Source organism: Neoarius graeffei, chromosome 5 (assembly GCF_027579695.1).
Source record: "Neoarius graeffei isolate fNeoGra1 chromosome 5, fNeoGra1.pri, whole genome shotgun sequence".
Lineage (NCBI taxonomy): Eukaryota > Metazoa > Chordata > Actinopteri > Siluriformes > Ariidae > Neoarius > Neoarius graeffei.
Genome location: NC_083573.1, coordinates 109,012,009 through 109,032,427, shown reverse-complemented (window position 1 = coordinate 109,032,427; position 20,419 = coordinate 109,012,009). Strand labels below are relative to the sequence as shown.

Here is a 20,419-nt window from a genome sequence, read left to right as displayed (position 1 = left end):
AGGGTCTTGGCAGGGTCCATTTGGAGTTGGCCTGTCCGTACAATAAATCCCAGAAAGGAGACCTCGGGAACATGAAATTCGCATTTCTGGGCCTTGGCGAACAGATTGTTCTGTAGCAGCCTCTGGAGAACCTGGCGGACATGGTGGCGGTGCTCCTGCATGGTCTTGGAAAAGATAAGGATGTCATCGAGGTAGACAAAGACGTACAGGTTAATCATGTCCCTTAAGACGTCGTTGATTAGGGCCTGAAAAACAGCTGGTGCGTTGGTGAGTCCGAAGGGCATCACCTGGTATTCGTAGTGCCCAGACGGGGTGTTAAAGGCAGTCTTCCACTCGTCTCCCTGTCGGATACGGACGAGGTGGTATGCGTTCCGTAGGTCCAACTTGGTGAAGACGGTGGCGCCTTGGAGCAGGTCGAAAGCAGTGGACATCAGCGGAAGGGGATATCGGTTGCCACAGTGATCTTGTTCAGGCCCCTGTAGTCAATACATGGTCGAAGCCCCCCATCCTTCTTGCCGACAAAGAAGAAGCCGGCACCAGCAGGTGAGGTGGAGGGTCGAATGAACCCAGAGACCAGGGCGTCTTTGAGGTATTCCTCCATAGCCTTGCGTTCTGGCTGAGAGAGGGAAAACAGTCTGCCACGAGGAGGGGTAGTCCCAGGGAGCAAGTCGATGGCACAGTCGTAGGCCCGGTGCGGAGGAAGAACGGCGGCCCTGCTCTTGCTGAAAACTTCCTTGAGATCCCAGTACTCTGTGGGAACTTGAGATAACTCGGTGAGATCAGGGGGCTCGGCAGGAGACACAGGAGAGCTAGAGAGCAGACAAGAGGCATGGCATGCAGGGCCCCATTCCACAACCTGGCTTGTTACCCAGTCTATGCGAGGATTGTGGCGAATAAGCCAAGGAAGGCCTAGAATAACTGGGAACTCAGGTGAAGGAATCAGGTGCAGGGATATTTCTTCCTTGTGACCTTGAGACTGGAGGAAGACTGGAGAAGTAACTTGGGTGACTCTTCCATCACCTAACGCTTGGCCATCGAGGACAGACACAGACAGAGGGACTTCAAGAGGTGCAGTAGGTATATTGATGCTTTGGGCGAAGTGAATATCCATAAAGTTCCCAGCTGCCCCTGAGTCTGTCAAAGCCTGACAAGAGTGGATAGACTCACCCCAGGAGATGGAGACCGGGATGTAGATTCCTTGACCAGGGAGTCCGGGAGAGAGGGTAGGCCCCGTCACAACCCTCCCTCGGCTGGACGGGGCGGTCCTTTTCCCAAGAGTTCGGGACATGATGCTCGGAAGTGACCAGGCTTGCCACAGTAGATGCAGCACTTGTCCCTCCTTCTGCGCTCCCTCTCAGATGCAGAGAGGCGAGTACGACCCACTTGCATGGGTTCTGGACAGTCACTGAAGGAGGTAGATGGTCTCCAGGTAGAGGTAGGGAGGCTGGGGGGGCTCAAGGCTTGGTGGCGTTCTCTCATCCTGTTGTCCAGACGAATAGCATGTGAGATGAGGGTTTCGAGGTCACTTGGGCATCCAATAGAGGCCAGACCGTCCTTGATGGGGTCAGACAGACCATGGTGGAAGGCTGACACCAGGGCAGTCTCGTTCCATCCACTTACTGCTGCGAGTGTTCGGAACGAGATGGCGTAATCTGCGACGCTTCCTCCTTGCCGGATGGACATGAGCTTTCGGGCTGCGTCGGTACTGATGTCTGCCTGATCGAAGACCCGAAGCATCTCTTCAGAAAACAGCTGGAAATCAAAGCACTCAGGTCCCTGTCTTTGCCAGATAGCAGTAGCCCAGGCTCGCGCCTTACCAGCTAATAAGGTGATCACAAAGGCAATCTTGCGGCGATCCGTAGTGTAGGTGGTAGGCTGAAGCTCAAAGGTGAGTTGACACTGGGTAAGGAACTCTCGGCACTCACTGTGCTTGCCGTCATACCTCTGTGGTGCAGGAAGGCTGGGTTCGCGAGGTGAACAAGGCAGCATGGCAGGAGGCACTGGAGCAGGAGTGGGAGCTGGATCAGGAGCAGGAACTGGATCAGGAGCAGGAGATACAGGCAGAGATGTCAGCTGTGCCAGGGTTTTCCCAATTTGCTGAAGCAGTTCCTCGTGGCGAGCAAGGGCCTCACGTTGGCTGGTGAGCGTACATCCATGAGCGTCCATGGTCACTCCGAAGCGTGTCAAAGCTGCCATAATTCCCTGAAGGTTGGCCGGGTAGACAGTTGAAGCAGCCTCTGCTGAGTCGGTCATGACGGAGTCTTTCTGTCAGGGTTTTGCTGGGATTCGAACCTGGTTTGTTGGTGTGATGATCCAGCAAACCCCCACTAGGCCACCAGGGGAATGACTCAAATGCAGAGGCGTGAGGCGGAAGTAGAAAAAGTAACAAAAGGTTTATTTATACTATGTACACTATATACAATCCAGGGCAAAACAAAAAAAAAACAAAAACAAAGAGTATAATTCAAAAAGAAAAAGGCAAAAATGCAAAAGCTCAGAAGATCCACAAAACACAGTACAAAGGAAACTGGAGATAAACATAACAGCACAAAGACTCCGTGACAAGAGGACTGAACTCAGGGGTATAAATACACAAACTAATTAAGGACACAGGTGAAGATAATCAGGACAAACAGGCAATTAACAAAAAACACAAAACACAGGAACAGTGGCGGCCTCTAGAGGCCAAAATAAACATGACACGAAAAAGAAATAACAGCGGCCTCTAGAGGCCAAAACAGTCCTAGTCCTAACACAAACCTCGGATCTAGGAGGAACAATGTGGTTTCATCCTGGTCGTGGAACACTGGACCAGCTCTATACCCTTCATAGGGTGCTTGAGGGTTCATGGGAGTTTGTCCAACCAGTCCACATGTGCTTTGTGGGTCTGGAGAAAGCATTCGACCATGTCCCTCGTGGTATTCTGTGGGGGGTGCTTCGGGAGTATGGGGTTCAGGGCTTTTTGCTAAGGGCTGTCTGGTCCCTGTACGAACGGAGCAGGAGTCTGGTTTGCATTGCCGGCAGTAAGTCAGACCTGTTCCCAGTGCATGTTGGACTCCAGCAGGGCTGCCCTTTGTCACCGGTTCTGTTCATAAATTTTATGGACAGAATTTCTAGGTGCAGCCAGGGGCCAGAGGTAATCCTGTTTGGGAACCAGAGGATTTCATCTCTGCTTTTTGCGGATGATGTTATCCTGTTGGCTTCTTCAAACCAGGACCTTCAGCATGCACTGGGGCAGTTTGCAGTCGAGTGTGAAGCGGCTGGGATGAGAATCAGCACCTCCAAGTCCGAGGCCATGGTTCTCGACCGGAAAAGGGTGGCTTGCCGTCTTCAGGTTGGTGGAGAAGTCCTACCTCAAGTGGAGGAGTTTGAGTATCTTGGGATCTTGTTCATGATGAGGGAAGGATGGAGCATGAGATTGACAGGCGGATTGGTGCAGCCTCCGCAGTGATGCGGTCGCTTTACTGATCAATCATGGTGAAGAAGGAGCTGAGCCAAAAGGCAAAGCTCTTGATTTACCAGTCGATCTACATTCCAACTCTCACCTATGGTCATGAGCTTTGGGTAATGACCGAAAGAACAAGATTGCGGATACAAGTGGCCGAAATGAGTTTCCTTCGCAGGATGGCTGGGCACTCCCTTAGAGATAGGGTGAGAAGCACAATCACTCAGGAGGAGCTCGGAGTAGAGCTGCTACTCCTCCACATCGAGAGGAATCAGCTGAGGTGGCTCAGGCATCTCTTTTGGATGCCTCCTGGATGCCTCCCTGGGGAGGTGTTCCAGGCATGTCCCCCCGGGAGGAGGCCCCAGGGAAGACCCAGGACACACTGGAGGGACTATGTCTCTCGGCTGGCCTGGGAACACCTCGGTGTTCTTCCCGAGGAGCTGGCCGAGGTGTCTGGGGAGAGGGATGTTTGGGCTTCCATGCTCAGACTGCTGCCTCCCCAACCTGGCCCCAGATAAGCGGAAGAAAATGAGATGAGATGAGATATATTTATTGTCTTGTAGGGAACTAGCCAGCTACTGCTCATTTCACTTGGAAACATTTCCAGGTGGGAAAAATATAAGAGCGTTACCAAGGCAACCAGGTGACAAGTGAATCGATTTATATGTGGATGTCTCTAGCAACAAACTTTCAGCATTAAAGTGATGGGCAATGAGTGAATCACTTCCTGTGTGCATGCCCTTTTAGAGCAAGAGTTCTTTAAGGGTTCTTTGGAGAGTTAATGGTTTTTAGCTTTTGTTCTTTGTTGTTTTAAGGGGAAAGTCTTATCAGATAGAAAAAGAAACAAACATGAAATTAATGTTTAATTAGATATATACACTCTTAGAAATAAAGGTTTCTCAAGTTTTTTTTTTCTGAGATGCAAACCCTCTGTTGTAGGAAACATCCAGAGGGACAACCAAAGAATGTTATAGATAGATAGATAGATAGATAGATAGATAGATAGATAGATAGATAGATAGATAGATAGATAGAAAATGATGTATGCAGTGTGGGAAATAAGGCCGGACAGGTGGGCATTGACTGGTAATTTTCGTATTTGTCCGTCTGTATTTCAAAAGCATCAAACCACATGGCCCATTAAAAATGGTAAAGATATGGGTCACATCTACTTCTAATTTTCTTCCAAATGTTACTGGGCAAATATATTGTCATAACACGGCCTGTGATTGGCTGATCTCGGATGCTCTTGATGAATGACAAGTCGCCTCTCATCAATGAGTAGGAGTGCATTCTGGCCTGACACCACGCCATGCTTGTCAAGGGTGGTGGAGGTGTGGTGAGATTGGGATCCTTCAGCAGCTTTTTGACTGTGTAGGCTTCACTGCCATCAATGAGCCTTGGATGAGGAGGGGTTTTGGAGGGTGGGAGCAAAGAACTGGAGACCAGAGGTTTAAGCTGTGACACGTGGAAAGTGGGGTGAATACGTCGCATGGTGAGTGGTAATGCCAGTCTGACGGAACATGGATTGATTACCTTGCTGATGAGGATGGGTCCTAGGTATCTGGGGGCCAGCTTGCGGGAGACGATTTTGAGTGGCAGATGGCACGTAGAGAGCATGACTCGCTGCCCCACCCGGTAGGTGGGTGCCTTAGAGTGGTGTTTGTCAGCCTGCCTCTTGGATGCTAGGGCGGAGTGAATGAGTCTTCTCCGGGCCAATGCCCACATCCTCCTGCAGCGGCGTATGAAGGTCTGGGCTGAGGGTACGGTGAACTCCTCCTCATGGTTAGGGAAGAGTGGTGGTTGGTAACCTAGGGAGCACTGGAAGGGTGAGAGACCTGTGGCAGATGAAGGGAGGGTGTTGTGAGTGTACTCGACCCAAGTTAAGTACTTATTCCAAGGACCGGCATCCCTGGACACCATGCACCCGAGTGCCACCTCCAAATCTTGGTTCACTCGTTCCACCTGGCCATTGGTTTGAGGGTGGAAACCTGAGGAGAGACTACAGGAGGCCCCAATGAGTTTGCAGAAGGCCCTCCAGAACTGCGCAGTGAACTGAGGACCCCGGTCAGAGATGATGTCAGTGGGGAGTCCTTATAGGTGGAAAATGTGAAGGATGAGTAATTCAGTGGTTTCTTTAGCTGTGGGAAGCTTGGGCAGAGGGATGAAATGGACTGTCTTGGAGAAATGGTCAATTACTGTGAGGATGCATGTGTTGCCACCTGAGTTGGGGAGTCCTGTGATGAAGTCCAGGGTGATGTGAGATCAGGGTTGATGAGGAGTTGGGAGGGGTCTTAGCAAGCCAGCAGGGGGTTGGTTGGCTGTCTTGTTCCGGGCACATGTGTCGCAGGCTGCCATGAACTCCTGGATGTCTTGCTTGATGGATGGCCACCAGAAGCGCTGTTGGATAAGTGCCAGGGTTCAAGCAGCTCCCAGGTGACAAGCCAACTTGGAGCCATGACCCCACTGCAGCACCTGGGCTTGTACAGAACAGGGAACAAACAGATGGTTAAGTGGTATGTTGCTAGAGTTACCTTCTCCAGGGTCCTGCTCCAGGGCTTTCTGCACTAATGTCTCTACCTCAAGTAGGGCAGCCCCCACCAGACAGCATGGAGGGAGGATGGTTTCGGGCATTTTAGACTCCTCCTGGTGGGAATAGAATATCCTGGACAGGATGTCGGGTTTGCCGTTCTTGGAGCCTGGGCGGTAGGAGAGAGTGAATCGGAACTGCGAGAAGAAGAGAGACCATCGGGCTTGCCATGAATTAAGACGTTTGGCGGACTTGAAGTATTCTAAGTTTTTGTGGTCGGTCCAGACAAGGAAGGGGAGATCCGACCTCTCGAGCCAGTGCCTCCACCCCTCCAAGGCTAGCTTGATGGCCAACAGCTCTCTGTCACCGATGTCGTAGTTTCATTTGGCAGGGGACAGCCGGCAAGAGAAGAAGGAGCAGGGGTGGACCTTGTCATCACTGGCCCTCTGGGAGAGAATGGCTCCGACCCCTGACTCAGAAGCATCGACCTCCACAATGAACTGTTTGGGCGGATTGGGTATGGTGAGAATGGGTGCTGTGGTGAACTTGAGCTTGAGCATGGAGAAGGCTTTCTCTGCTTCCTCCACCCACTTGAACAGGGTCCTTATCGAGGTTAATGCCATGAGAGGTCTGGCCACCGTGCTGAAGTCGTGGATGAAGTGCTTGTAGAAATTGGTGAACCCCTGGAAACGCTGGCGCTCTTGTCGCGAGAATGGGGTGGGCCAGTCAGCGACTGCCTCAAGCTTGAGGGGGTCCATTTGGATCCTTGCTGGGGAGATGATGAACCCCAGAAATGAGACAGAGCTTTGGTGGAATTAGCTTTTTTCCGCCTTGACAAACAGCTTATTCTCTAGCAGGCGCTGGAGGACCTGCCAGACATGACCCCGATGTTCCTCCAGGGAGCAAGAGAAGATCAGGATATCATCCAGGTACACGAAGATGAAGATGTTTAGGAAGTCCCTTAAGACATCGTTGACAAGTGCCTGGAAGACTGCGGGCGCATTGGTCAGGCCGAAAGGGACTGCAAGGTACTCGTAGTGGCCAGTGGTGATTTTAAAGGCCGTCTTCCACTCGTCCCCCTCCCTGATCCTGACGAGATGGTAGGCATTGCATAAATCCAACTTGGTAAATACCTTGGCTCCCTGGAGTAGTTCAAAGGCCATGGTCATGAGTGGTAGTGGGTAGCGGTTCTTGACCGTGATGGCATTGAGACCTCAATAGTCAATGCAGGGGCTGAGTGACTTGTCCTTCTTTTCCACGAAGAAAAATCCCACCCCTGCTGGGGAGCAGGAAGGGCGGATGATCCCAGCTGCCAGAGATTCAGAGATGTACTTCTCCATGGCTTGCCTTTCAACGGGAGAGAGTAGAGTCGCCCTTTGGGTGGTGCCGTCCTGGGCAGGAGGTCGATTCCACAGTCATAGAGTCTGTGAAGAGGGAGGGACACTGCTCGGGTCTTGTTGAAAATGAGTTTTAAGTCCAGGTATTCCGGAGGCACGTGAGAGAGGTCGGGAAACTTGCTGGCGGAAGGCTGCAGTGCTTTGGCAGGAGGCACAGCGGAGTTCAGGCAGGAAGCTAGGCAGGAATGGCTCCAGCCTAGGATGGTGTTATCAGCCCAGTTTAGGTGGGGGTTGTGCTGCCTTAACCAGGGCAATCCTAGGATGATGGGTACATGGGGGTTGTTCATGATGTGAAGTTGGATGGTTTCTGAGTGGTTGCCAGAAATCCTCAGGGTGAGCGGGGCAGTAAGGTGGGTAATGGTGGTCAAGCCAGTGTCATTGAGTGTCAGGACAGTGAGAGGGACCTTGAGGGCAAGTAGCAGGATTCCCAGACGCTTGGTGGTGGCAGAGCAGATCAGGTTCCTGTCCGCCCCTGAGTTGACGAAGGTCTGGAGATGGTGATGCTGGTTGTCATGGATGATGATGACAGGGAGTAATGGTTGATCAGCGGGGGGCTGGTTCTGAGCATTGCCCACCAGGGCCCCTCGATTCACTGGTGGGCTCGTCCTTTTAGCGGGCAGGATTGGCAGATGTGTCCTTGCTGACCACAGTAGAAGCAGGCCCCTGTGCTCTGCCACCACTGTCGTTCCTCCACTGACACCCGAACCCGGTCTACCTGCATGGGTTCGAGGGACGAGGCGGGAGATGGAGAGGAGGTGAAGCTGGGGCGGGTCTTCTCTCTTCTCCATTGCTGTATCTGGGTGTCAATACGGTTGGCGAGGTCCATGAGACTGGAGATGTCCGACAGCAGTTCCCGCGATACCAGTTCATCCTTAATGGTGTCGGACAAGCCGGGCAGGAACGTGCTGACCTGGGTGCTCTCGTTCCAACCACACGATGCCGCCAATGTCCGGCACTCGATGGCATAATCCGAGGTAGACTGGGACCCCTGCCGCAGCTCCATGAGTTCCCTAGCCGCCTCCCGGCCGAACAGAGAGCAGTCGAAAGTTTGCCTCATCTCCTCAGAGAAATCTTTGAAACTGGAGCAAAAGGATGTATCGGCATCCCAGACCATTGTCCCCCACTCCCTGGCCTTGCCGGTGAGGAGCGTGATGGTATATGCTACCTGGGAGCCTTCTGTGGGGAAGGCCAGAGGTTGCAGCTCCAGGATCAATGACCATTGAGATAAAAATGATCTGCAAGTACCTGGCTCTCCATCGTAGGGCTGAGGCGCTGGGAGTCTCGGTTCATGGAGAAAGGTGGTGAAAGGATCTGAAGTAGGAGATGGCTGGGCAGGGGTAGGCACGGCTTGAGAGTGCTGCATCTGTGTGGTGAGGAGGTTGAGTAAGTTGGACAGGTTGGTGAGGTTCTGGGTAATCTGTTGTAGTTCTTGTTGGTGGGTCCCAAGGAGAGTCCCTTGTTGCTGGATGGCCATGCTCAGATGGGTGAGTTCCACTGGATCCATGCTGGCCAGAACGTACTGTCAAGGGTGGTGGAGGTGTGGTGAGATTTGGATCCAGAAGCAGAACACAGACAGTAATCCAGTAAATAATGCGATTTAATCCAGGGAAAGGGCATGGCAAAAAGTTAAATAAACAGGATGAAAAAACAAATAGCAAAATAGTCCAGGTAAAAAGAGACAAAAAACGAGGCAGGCAAGGACAATAAACGGTAGTGCAAAAAAAAAAATGAACAAGAAAAAATGCTTCGTGAAAAAAAAAACATGAAAAGCATAACAGGCACAGAAATGGCTAGAGTAACAAATGAGACATTCTGGGAAAGTCAGAGTCTGAGAACGGTGTTTATATATGCAGCGGTGAAAACCAGGAAGTGAATTCAGGTGAGCGCTCGTTGAATGGGGAAGCAGGCAGGATGGAATTCCCATCCCAGAATCCGTATTTGCGCTGACATGGGAGATCCGTAATCTCTGGAGTGGATGTCTGGGGCAGAGCATGACAACGCTGTTATCAGCTGGGTAGGTTTATCACTAACTCACTCACTCAGCTCCTCATGCTCCCGAAGGGAGTGTGGTGCCTCTGCATATGGCTCTCCAGGCGGATCTGTTCCTGGCAGCCTCCCAGGCAGTGGCAATGTTGAGGCCAGCAGCCTGCAGATCGTCGCTCAGCTGGTTGGACCATGTGCATCTGGGTCGGCCTCTGGGACGGGACCAGGTGGTGGGGGTCGGTTCCCTCAGTAGGGTGGCTGGTTCCCAGGGTGGCTCCACCCTGGCGATGTGGCTGAAGAGGCGGAGACGGGCCAAGCGGATCTTGTTGGACAGTGGAGGCTGGTTGGTGATCTCACGCAGCATGGCATCGGAAACGTGGTCGTGCCACCTGATCCCCAAGATCCTTCATTGGCACTTGGTGTCGAAAGCATCCAGGCAGTGTTCCTGGGCAGCTGTTAGAGTCCAGGTCTCGGCTCCATACATGAGGATGGACAGCACAAGGCTGTTATACAGCCTGATATTAGTTTGGATCTAGAGTTTCCTGTTGGACCATACGCTGTCAAGGCTTGCCATTGCAGAGGTGGCATGACCGATGCAGAGCTGGATGTCAGAGTCGCTCTTGCAGTCAGACATTATCATGCCTCCGAGGTAGCAAAACCTGTCGACAGCTTCAACGGGGTGGGAGTTAATCACCAGTCCTGCTTGGGGTGTCTCGTAGTCGCTGAGGCACTGGACCTTGTTTTTTTGCCAGCTGACCAACAGGCCAAGCGGTTGGGTTTCTGTATCCATGGCCTGCAGGGCAAGTTGGAGGGCTTCCATGACTTCAGCCAGGATTGCCACATCGTCTGCATAATCCAGGTCTGTGATGGTAACATTGCCAAAGCTAGCACCGCAGGCACACTGGGCCACAGTTCTCCCCATGACATAGTTGATGGCTGTGTTGAAGACTGTTGGGGCCAAGACACAGCCCTGGCAGATGCCGCTGTTGATGTTGAAGTTGATTGACAGTAGCCCATTTACTCTCACACAGGAGGAGGTGTCAGAGTAGAGGAGAGAGAGAGAAGGTTTAGCAGCTTGACCAGGACACCAAGGATCTTGAGGATCTTTCAAAGGGCTGGTCTGTCCACGGACTCAAAGGCTTGTTTCAGGTCCACGTAGGCTGCATAGAGAGGTTTCCTGAACTCCCTTCTTTTCTCAGCCAGCGTCGGAGGGTCAGGATTCTGTCCACTGTGGAGCAACCTGGTGTGAAGCCACTCTGCTCCTTTCTCTGCTTGCAGATGAGAAGTGGGCGCAGTCTCGCAAGGATGATGTTGGCAAACACTTTCCCTGGGACGCTCAGCAAGGTGATCCCTCTGTAGTTGCTGCAGAGGTCTTTGGGCCTCTTGTTCCAGCAGGGAAGGATGACACCTTGCAGCCAGTCAGCTGGGATGGTCTCATTACTCCAGATGGTGGTAAACAGTTGTTGGAGCTGACCTGCTACTACGAGTCCACCATACAGCAGCAACTCTGGGGCGATTCCGTCGGCCCCTGCGGTCTGGCCAGGTTTGAGTTTCTGTATGGCCTTGACCACTTCAGCTAGAGTGGGGGGACCAGTAGGGACAGAATCATCCTCCCTGGCTGAGGCAGCTAGTTCTTCCAGCTGGGGAGAGGGGGGTGGCGTTGGATGGTTGAGCAAGCTCTGAAAATGCTCCCTCCACCACACCATCTGTTGATCTGGAGTGTATGGGATGGTTCCATCCATGGCTTTCACGCAGGCGGTAGGTGGTGATGTCTTCCTGGAGAGAGTCCTTAGGGTCCTGTAGAGGGAGCCTTGGTCGTCTCTACAGGCAGACGCCTCTGCTTCTTCTGCTAGATTGTCGAGCCAGTTCAGCTTGTCCTTGCGGAGCAGCTTGTTGCGTTTGGCATTAAGACGTCTGTACTCCCTTCGGTTTCCTGCCAGTCTGGCTGTTCTTCTTGCCTCCACAACACTGAAAGTTTCCTTTGACAGGAAGTCCTTCCTTTTCTTCGTTCTCTTGTGCCTAAGCACCTGGCTGCAGCAGTGATGATGCTTTGCTTGAGGTCATTCCAGAGCTTCTCTGGGTTGTCCTCATCTGGGTCTCTAGGCAGGGTGGCGAAGTGGTTGTGAAGGTCCAGCTGGAAGTGGGCTGCGACTTCAGGAGACCGCAGTTTGGAGACGTCGACCTTGCACTGTGCTTTGGTGGTGGGGTTCCTTTTCAGTCGAAGACAGACTGTCATGGCAAGCAGCCTGTGGGCGGAAAAAGTAAATAGACTACTACAGGCTTTGGACCCTGACAAAGTGTTTTTCTGTCGTATTTTAATCCTCTGGGGTCAAGAGCTTCTCTGGCGAAGCTCAGCAGGTTTAGAATGAGTAGGTCATGGATTTAGATAAATATCTTCAAGTTTTTATCATAGAAGCATGATAAACATATTGACAGAAACTTTACACTTTTCTATGTGCCCACTGCCAAATAATATTACAGTTTTTTTAATTACCTAAATTAGATGAAACATAAAACTTGTCCCCTTACTCAATCACACCGGAGTTGGCACGCTGAGTGTGCACTTACACATTCATAAAAGACTGTTCCCATGATAATGGCATGATAATCACTTTCACTCTTTCGGTTTTGGTTTCTCTTTCACGGTGTTTTCTTCTATTTTCTAAATTCTAGTCTAGCAGGGTTTAGTCTGAATGCCAAATGATATGGCCATGTCTAGTTTTGAGTCATTTTAAAAGTCATTTTGTTACAGATGGCATCTCTAGGCATCTAAAGCCCTTCAGATTCTGGGGCCTGAAGGTGCGCCCCAGACCCCCAGCTGCATCATTCCGGGCCTTTGGCCTGTCATTCAGACAGGCTGAAATTTGGATGGACAGACAACATTTCAGACTTGTCTGTCTTGTGACAGTCTGCTTAAAATTCCTTATTTCCCTACACTGAAGATAGAAAGATAGATACAGTGTCTTGCAAAAGTATTCATCCCCTTGGTGTTTGTCCTGTTCTGTCACATTACAAGTTGGAATTAAAATGGATTTTTGGAGGGTTAGCACCATTTGATTGACACAACATGCCTACAGCTTTGAAGGTGAAAATTGTTGCTTTATTGGGACACAAAGAATAATTAAGATGAGGGAAAAAACCCCCAGAAATCTGGAGTGTGCATAGATATTCAAGCTCCCCCCCCCCCATTTGTAGAGCCACCTTTTGCTGTAATTCCAGCTGCAAGTCTCTTGGGATATGTCTCTATTAGCTTAGCACATCTAGCCACTAGGATTTTTGCCCATTCCTCAAGGCAAAACTGCTCCAACTCCTTCAGGTTAGATGGGTTGTGTTGGTGTCCAACAATCTTCAAGTTATGCCACAGATTATCAATTGGATTGAGGCCTGGGCTTTAATTAGGCCATTCCAAGACATTTAAATGTTTCCCTTTACTCCACTCCAGTGTAGCTTTAGCAGTATGTTTAGGGTCATTGTCCTGCTGGAACGTGAACCGTCATCCCAGTCTCAAACTTCTGGCCAACTCAAACAGGTTTTCCTCCAGAATTGCCCTGTATTTAGTGCCATCCATCTTTCCTTTAGTCCTGACCAGCTTTCCTGTCCCTGCAGATGAAAAACATCCCCACAGCATGAAGCTGCCACCACCATGCTTCACTGTAGGAATGGTGTTCTCAGGGTGTTGGGTTTGCGCCACACATGGCATTTCCCATGATGGCCACAAAGTTCAGTTTTAGTCTCATTTGACCAGAGAATCTTGTTCCATGTGTTTGGGGAGTCTGCCACATGCTGTTGGGCAAACTCCAAATGTGTTTTCTTCAGCAATGGCTTTTTTTCTGGCCATTCTTCCATAAAGCCCTGCCCACTCTGTGGAGTGTATGGCTTAAAGTGGTCCTATGGACAGATCCTCCCATCTCCACTGTGGATCTTTGCAGCTCCTTCAGTGTTATCTTTGGTGTCTTTGTTGCATATCTGATTAATGCCCTCCATGCCTGGTCTGTGAGTTTTGGTGGGTGTCTTGTCAGGTTTGTAGTGGTGCCATGTTCTTTCCATTTTGCTATCATGGATTTAATGGTGCTCCGTGGGATATTCAAAGTTTGGGATATTTTTTATAACCCAACCCTGATCTATATTTCTCCACAACTTTGTCTCTGAGCTGTTTGGAGGCTCCTTGGTTTTCATGTTGCCTGCTTAGTAGTGTTGCAGAGTCAGGGTCCTTCCAGAACAGGTTGATTTATACAGACATCATTTGACAGATCACGTGACACTTTAATTGCACACAGGTGGATCTTAAGCCTCACTCACAACCCACCGTATGTGCTGCTACGGGTGGGCTATGGTAAAAAAAATTGGCAAAACCATGCTTGAGACTTGCGTGACACTTGCATGTGTTCAGCACTGTAGAAGGTCGCAGACTGCCCGTGAAGACTTTTCGTCCTGCACATGCAAATTCTACAGGTCTTGTGACAAATCAAGAATGCATACACTATGTACGGAACCCGTACTCCTTTTGTACACCTAAACCAAGTCAGCAGCGAGGCTAGTAGGGGCTTTGCAATGACAGTAAGACTCATGAGTGACGCACAGTTATTGCACGAGTGATGTGCCTCAGAAGCACGACACAAGTATTTCACACTTGATATTTGTGCGGCCTGCAAGACGGAAGTACATCTCACTTTCTACCCCTATGTGTGGTGTGCACACAGTGCACGCGACATTCATGCAGCACACGCGACCTGCACGTGACACGAGGGGCAAGACTCTGGGTATACAGTATATATTGGGGAGGAACCAAGGAACCGATCATGTAGCGTGTAGCATTGTAGAATGGAAGAAGACCACCTCATTTGCTGTTTTTATTTGAGTATATGTTTAATTTACCATGCAAACATCAAATCATAAAACATGAGTATAAGGGAATAACGCATTTTATTATGCTGTACAAAAATCCCAACTAAATAGCCCAACAGTTTGAGCACTGAAACACACTTTGACTCCAAGCTGCTGTCCTGCTCCTGCTCCTGCTGAGTGGTGGGACAGGGTGTCGAGATGTTCTTGTCCTCATGGCACAATGGCCTGACAGTGATGATGGGATTGCAATGTCCTCACTTCTGGGTGTCGTTAGCTGAAACGTACATGAAAATCAGCATATATAACATTAATTACATAAGCATATAGATACTGAAATGAATGTTTAAAGCATGTGTATTTACCTGTGGAAATCCCTCTGGTGGGGTGCTGTGCCTTCTGCCGGCTTGAAGACAAACTTCTCCTTGTCCGTGCAGGGCTCGCCGGTGTTGCTACCATCATCATCAAATTCTTCCTCCTCCTCCCCCTCTGCTGTTTCAGGCTGGGTTACTTCACTTTTGCTCGCTTCTTCTTGGGTCCCATTTTCTGAGCTTTAAACTGAAAATTTTTTAATTTTTCCCACAAAATATCCAATGTTCTTCAGTCAAAAGACAGATGCAGAATGCTGCAGACACACTGGTTTTATACCCACTCCCAGCTTGCGTCACACGCAAGTCATGAGTGATTGTAACGTGTTAATCACATGTGTCACACACGCTTCACTAGTGTGGCCCGTACTCCTAGCACAGGAAACTGGTAAAATGCAAGTCTCGCAGACTCCACACTCACTGAACATGCACTAATCACATGTGTCAGACATACGCTTTCCACGGGCTAACGGCACAATTTTTCCCGCACCTCGAGGAAGTCAGATGTGCAACCTGTACTTGACAAGTACTTTGCCTGGACTCCTCCCCCAAACTTTCCCCCGGGCTCACTGCGACCCTGTGGCATGACTGCGAGCTACCAAACCATGTGACCCATGTGTGTCCAAAAGACTTACGGCGGGTTGTGAGTGAGGCTTTAATCAACTAATTATGTGACTGATGAAGTGAATTGGTTGGACCAGCTCTCATTTAGGGATTTCATATGAAAGGGGGTGAATACTTATGCACACTCCAGATTTCTGTTTTTTTTTCATCTTAATTATTGTTTGTGTTGCAATAACTTTTTTTTGCACCTTTAAAGCTGTAGGCATGTTGTGTAAATCAAATGGTGCTAACCCTCCAAAAATCCATTTTAATTCCAGCTTGTAATGTGACAAAACAGGACAAACACCAAGGGGGGTGAATACTTTTGCAAGACACTGGAGATAGACATGAAACTATAGATAAATAGAGACGGACAGATCATCCATGATTGTTTACTGATATTATAACAATTATTTGTGACATTATAACAAATAATTATAATTATTTGGCTTGTTTTCCTTAAGACTGGTGCCACCTCCTCCAGTATCTCCACCTCCTCCACCTCCTCCAGTATCTCCAGCACAGGCTGTGGGAGCAGTAAGACGTGTTTAAGCGAGCCGACTGACTGCGACCCTTCCACCAACTCTGACTGCTACTTCATGTCTGCCACGCCCCTGTCCTCAGGGTCTGGGTTCATGTTGGAGCTCTCTGGCCGTGTGGCCGGCTACATCGCCATCGGCTTCTCAGATGACAGAAAGATGGTACAGATTTATCTCTCTCACCTGAACAATGATTTACATTTCAGTTATAACGTGGTAATGTTTTGGTTTGATAAAGGTTTTAGAGAAAACCCTGTTAACAAAAATAACAATTAAAACCTGAGACTGTGTAAAGTTGGCTGGAGCTCAACAATCACTCTTAATATGGAGAATGTAGAGACACAGAGTTGGGGGAAATGACAAAGAACCATCCAGAACATCAACATTTCCCTCAGATGTGTTGACGGTTTATCAAGAAATTACAGTTATACTGAATTAAAAAAAAATAATAACTATTTAATTAAAATTTGAATAAAAATCACACTGTAGTTACACTTATCAATGATCCCTAACTGAATTCATGAGATCTACCACATTGACACTGGGAAAGTGTGTGTGTGTGTGTGTGTGTGTGTGTTATTTCAAAGGGGAATGATGACATCTATATATGTGGGAAGGACATGAACGGGGTGATCCAGGTACAGCACGCATTCTCAAGAGGAACTACAACACCGACCACCATCACTCTGGTACACACACACACACACACACATACACACACACACATACACACACACACAGCAAATTCCTCAGTGTTGAATTAACACCCAGAGTGTTTATATTGGTCCAATTGGACCAATATAAACACTCTGGGTGTTAATTCAACACTGGGGAATTTGCTGTGCACACACACACACACACACACACACACACACACACACACACACACACACACAGAGCTACATTTATTTTCTCTCTGCACGTGTGTGTGTGTGTTACAGGGGAATGTGACGGTGATTAATACATCTCAGAGTAATGGTGTGATCAGCTGTTCCTTCACATCCAGAAACATCATCAGGACCACCAGGAGCTCCACACACTCCAACAACTACTACATCTTCCTTGCTAACGGTGCCACCAGCAATGGTATACACACACACACACACTCACACAGAGTTGTCAAAACAGTTTTCATACTGAAACACTTAAACATGAAATAAAAATAGACTAAATAAAATAGACATGAATAAAAAAAATCACAAAATCATGGATTTTTTTTTTTTACATTTTACAACATTTTCTGAAGTTTTTGTTTGTTTTCTGCTAGTTTTTCTAAATTTTGTATTACATAAAAATGTTCTATTTATCAAGCAGTTTTCTACCTTTCACGGTGACTATCTTTACAAAAATCAGACAAAACAAACAAAACAAAGATATTTTCATGTTATATTTGTACATAAACATTTTAATATGCGCATAATCATGATATCATTTCACATTTAAAACATTATAGTACGGCTATTAAGTATTAAACTATTTATATTCAAAAAAGAACAGAAAGAAGTGATGTGATAAAATAGTTTATTGTCAAATAGTATTTTTTAATAAACAGAGTTCAGTTTAAAAAGCTAAGCAAGGCAGTTTTCTAAATCTATGAGCACGTGTGTGTATGAGCTCTGTGGAGCAGTTGGGGTGAGGTGCTTTTCTCAAGGGCACTGAAACCATGAATACAGAGGGAGGGGAAAGTGCGGGTCATTCACTCCCCCTGCCCACACATTTTACTGCTGGTCCAGAGAATCGAACCAGCGACCATTTAGTCCCAAAGCTGCTTCGCTCATCTTTAGGCCATGGCTTCCCAAAACAGTACAGTACAATACAGTACACTTTTTCAATGGAATAAAAACATGTTCTATTCTCTTCTAGCAGGTTTCATTAATTTGGTTTGATAGCATGCAATATTGTTAACATATCGCTTATCCTACATGTATTACCGTATATCTCTCTAGCCAATGGAGAATGAGCATTGAATATAGTTTACGATATTGCATGGTTGTCAAGACAACATGACATCACACGTCAGTCATGTAAAACTCCCACGCTAGCAAGTGAGCGACTGTGACAATTTGTAAACAAACATGGCTGCCAGGTTTGCTTCATTAAATCTAGATGGCCTTTCGATTTCATAAAATCGGTGAAATTTGGTTCCGTCTGAAATGTGGTGATTGTGATATCTGTTTATTTCTGTAATATCTCACAAAATATCAGGCCATTCTGTGGCTGGGAAGTTATTTAATTTGAGGGGATTAAAGCAAATAATGTGCATGAAATCGCTCGCTTTGCGCAGTCAAGCAGACAGAGGAAGTCCGTGTGCGCATGCGCAGGTTTACCTTCTTCTTCTTCTTTTGGGTTTTACAGCAGCTGGCATCCACAGTGTTGCATTACTGCCATCTACAGGTTTACCTTTGAGTGTGCACTGACAGTTCCATCATCTCATCTCATCTCATCTCATCTCATCTCATTATCTGTAGCCGCTTTATCCTGTTCTACAGGGTCGCAGGCAAGCTGGAGCCTATCCCAGCTGACTACGGGCGAAAGGCGGGGTACACCCTGGACAAGTTGCCAGGTCATCACAGGGCTGACACATAGACACAGACAACCATTCACACTCACATTCACACCTACGGTCAATTTGGAGTCACCAGTTAACCTAACCTGCATGTCTTTGGACTGTGGGGGAAACTGGAGCACCCAGAGGAAACCCACGCGGACACGGGGAGAACATGCAAACTCCGCACAGAAAGGTCCTCGCCGGCCACGGGGCTCGAACCCAGGACCTTCTTGCGGTGAGGCGACAGCGCTAACCACTACACCACTGTGCCGCCCCAGTTCCATCATTCTGTCGCTAAACGAACAGCTGATCACACCGAGGTGCTCGCTGAGCGCCGATATTTATTAGTTTGTTCCTGCGTTTCCTTTCCTTCATGTATAACATAAGATCTTTTCTTCTTGCTTTCTGTTACTGTAGTTGGTCTTTCACGTTTCATTCGCACACTCACGTCCTCCATTTTTCTCTCCTGTTTCAAATTTGTATCCCACAATGCCTTGCGCGAATGGGGAAAGCCCACCACGTGATGCATGATGTAGTATCTTGAATTGGGTCATGGTGAAGCAGGAAAAAATAGCAGAGAATTTAGGGCCACATGGAGATAAAGTAATTAATTGTTCTATTTAAAAAAAAAAGAATAAAATTGGAAGTCTGTGATTCGAATTCAGTAGCTTTTGGTCACTAAACAAAAATAACTGGGTGTTGGGAAAATTATTTTTATGACTTACACTTGAAAAATCTGAAAGGCAGTCTAACTTTAATATGGAAGATTTTGAGAGAACTTTGAAAGAGAAAGCTGCATTCAACACCTGAAAGGAATATGTATGTATAACAACAACAACAACAATAATAATAATAATAATAATAATAATGGCTTTTTCTTCGTGATCTATCAGATATATTCCATTCAGCTACTCGTCTTTGACTCGTTCAGTATTATGTTAGCTGAATGGAATATGTCTGATATACCATGAAGAAAAAGCCAGACAATATTATTTCAATATTACATCACATCACATTCTGTGCTGTAATATCTATGTCTTCAGCACACAAACAAATCTCACACTATTATTTTATTTCTTCTCTGTGACTTCTACACCCATGAGCTTTTTTAAATATACTCCATACTAGAGTCACACTAGACACTAGAGTTTGAGACAAATAAAAGGCTTAAAATGCACATTTTTAAGCTTTCTAATTAAAAAAGAAATGCCTTTCCCTGAACTCAGAGTTACTGTAATACTAGAATGTGTTTATGTGTAGATTTTCTGCTCACTCATCCAGGAAAATAAAGACACATCAGCGAAACGGTAGCCACAAAATATCCTGATCTCAGTCAGACACGGTGCTTATCCCATAATCATTATAATTTTACACCGTTTCGAGACGTCAGTGTGTTGTGTTTGTGATTGTGATTTTATTCAGAACACACAAATAAAACTGTTTATCCTGCTGAATTACATGATACATATCCAAAAGTATGTGGACACCTGACCATCATGCTCATATATTGTTCTTCCTCAAACTTTTGCCACAAAGTTGGAAGCAAATACAGGTGTGATGAACCTGTACCAAACATTTATCTAATGACAGTTATTAAATGTTTCCACGGCCAAACTGAACCAAAAAAAAAAAAAAATCCAGCAAAATTTACAAAAGTGCCACTGACTTTCTTCATTCTGACATGTGTGTTTGATAAATGCCAATCACAAGGTCCCACAACACAGCTGGTTGACATTTAGCCACACCTACCTAACAACTCCTCAGACGGCGAACTGAAAATAATAAAATGGAGAGTAAATGATGACAGAGCGCATCCTACGTGTGGTGTGTGTTGAATCTTCCAGTAACGCAGCTCAGCCACTGCAGCGCATCACCGTTCACAGACACACACTAACTCCTCCTCCTGTTACAGGGCGCCATTACTTTTATCCAAAATGAACAGCTAGGAGGATTTGTCTTAACTGATGGATTTGTTTTGGAATTGCTTCCTTTCAAGTCATAAATATGAAACGATTAATTCTAAATGAGTGAGTAACTGTAATAAATAAGTGATGTTAGCTTGATGGCGTGATCCGGTTATAAAATATGATTTGAAGCCAATCGATCGCGGTTTACATCACAGAGTCTCCTTATATGGAAATTTACAGGAGGGAAAGTAGAACAA

The 20,419-nt window shown here is 47.6% G+C and overlaps 1 protein-coding gene across 6 annotated transcripts in view; it reads left to right on the top strand.

The window, feature by feature from the left end:
* zgc:163022 (putative ferric-chelate reductase 1) overlaps positions 1-20,419 on the top strand; it is a 160,654-nt gene that overhangs the window by 96,802 nt on the left and 43,433 nt on the right. For all 6 annotated transcript variants that reach the window (XM_060922720.1, XM_060922716.1, XM_060922719.1 and 3 more), the window contains 3 exons: positions 15,633-15,869; positions 16,295-16,396; positions 16,649-16,793. In XM_060922720.1, the coding sequence (XP_060778703.1) occupies positions 15,633-15,869; positions 16,295-16,396; positions 16,649-16,793 (484 nt within the window). The remainder of the gene's footprint in view (positions 1-15,632; positions 15,870-16,294; positions 16,397-16,648; positions 16,794-20,419) is intronic.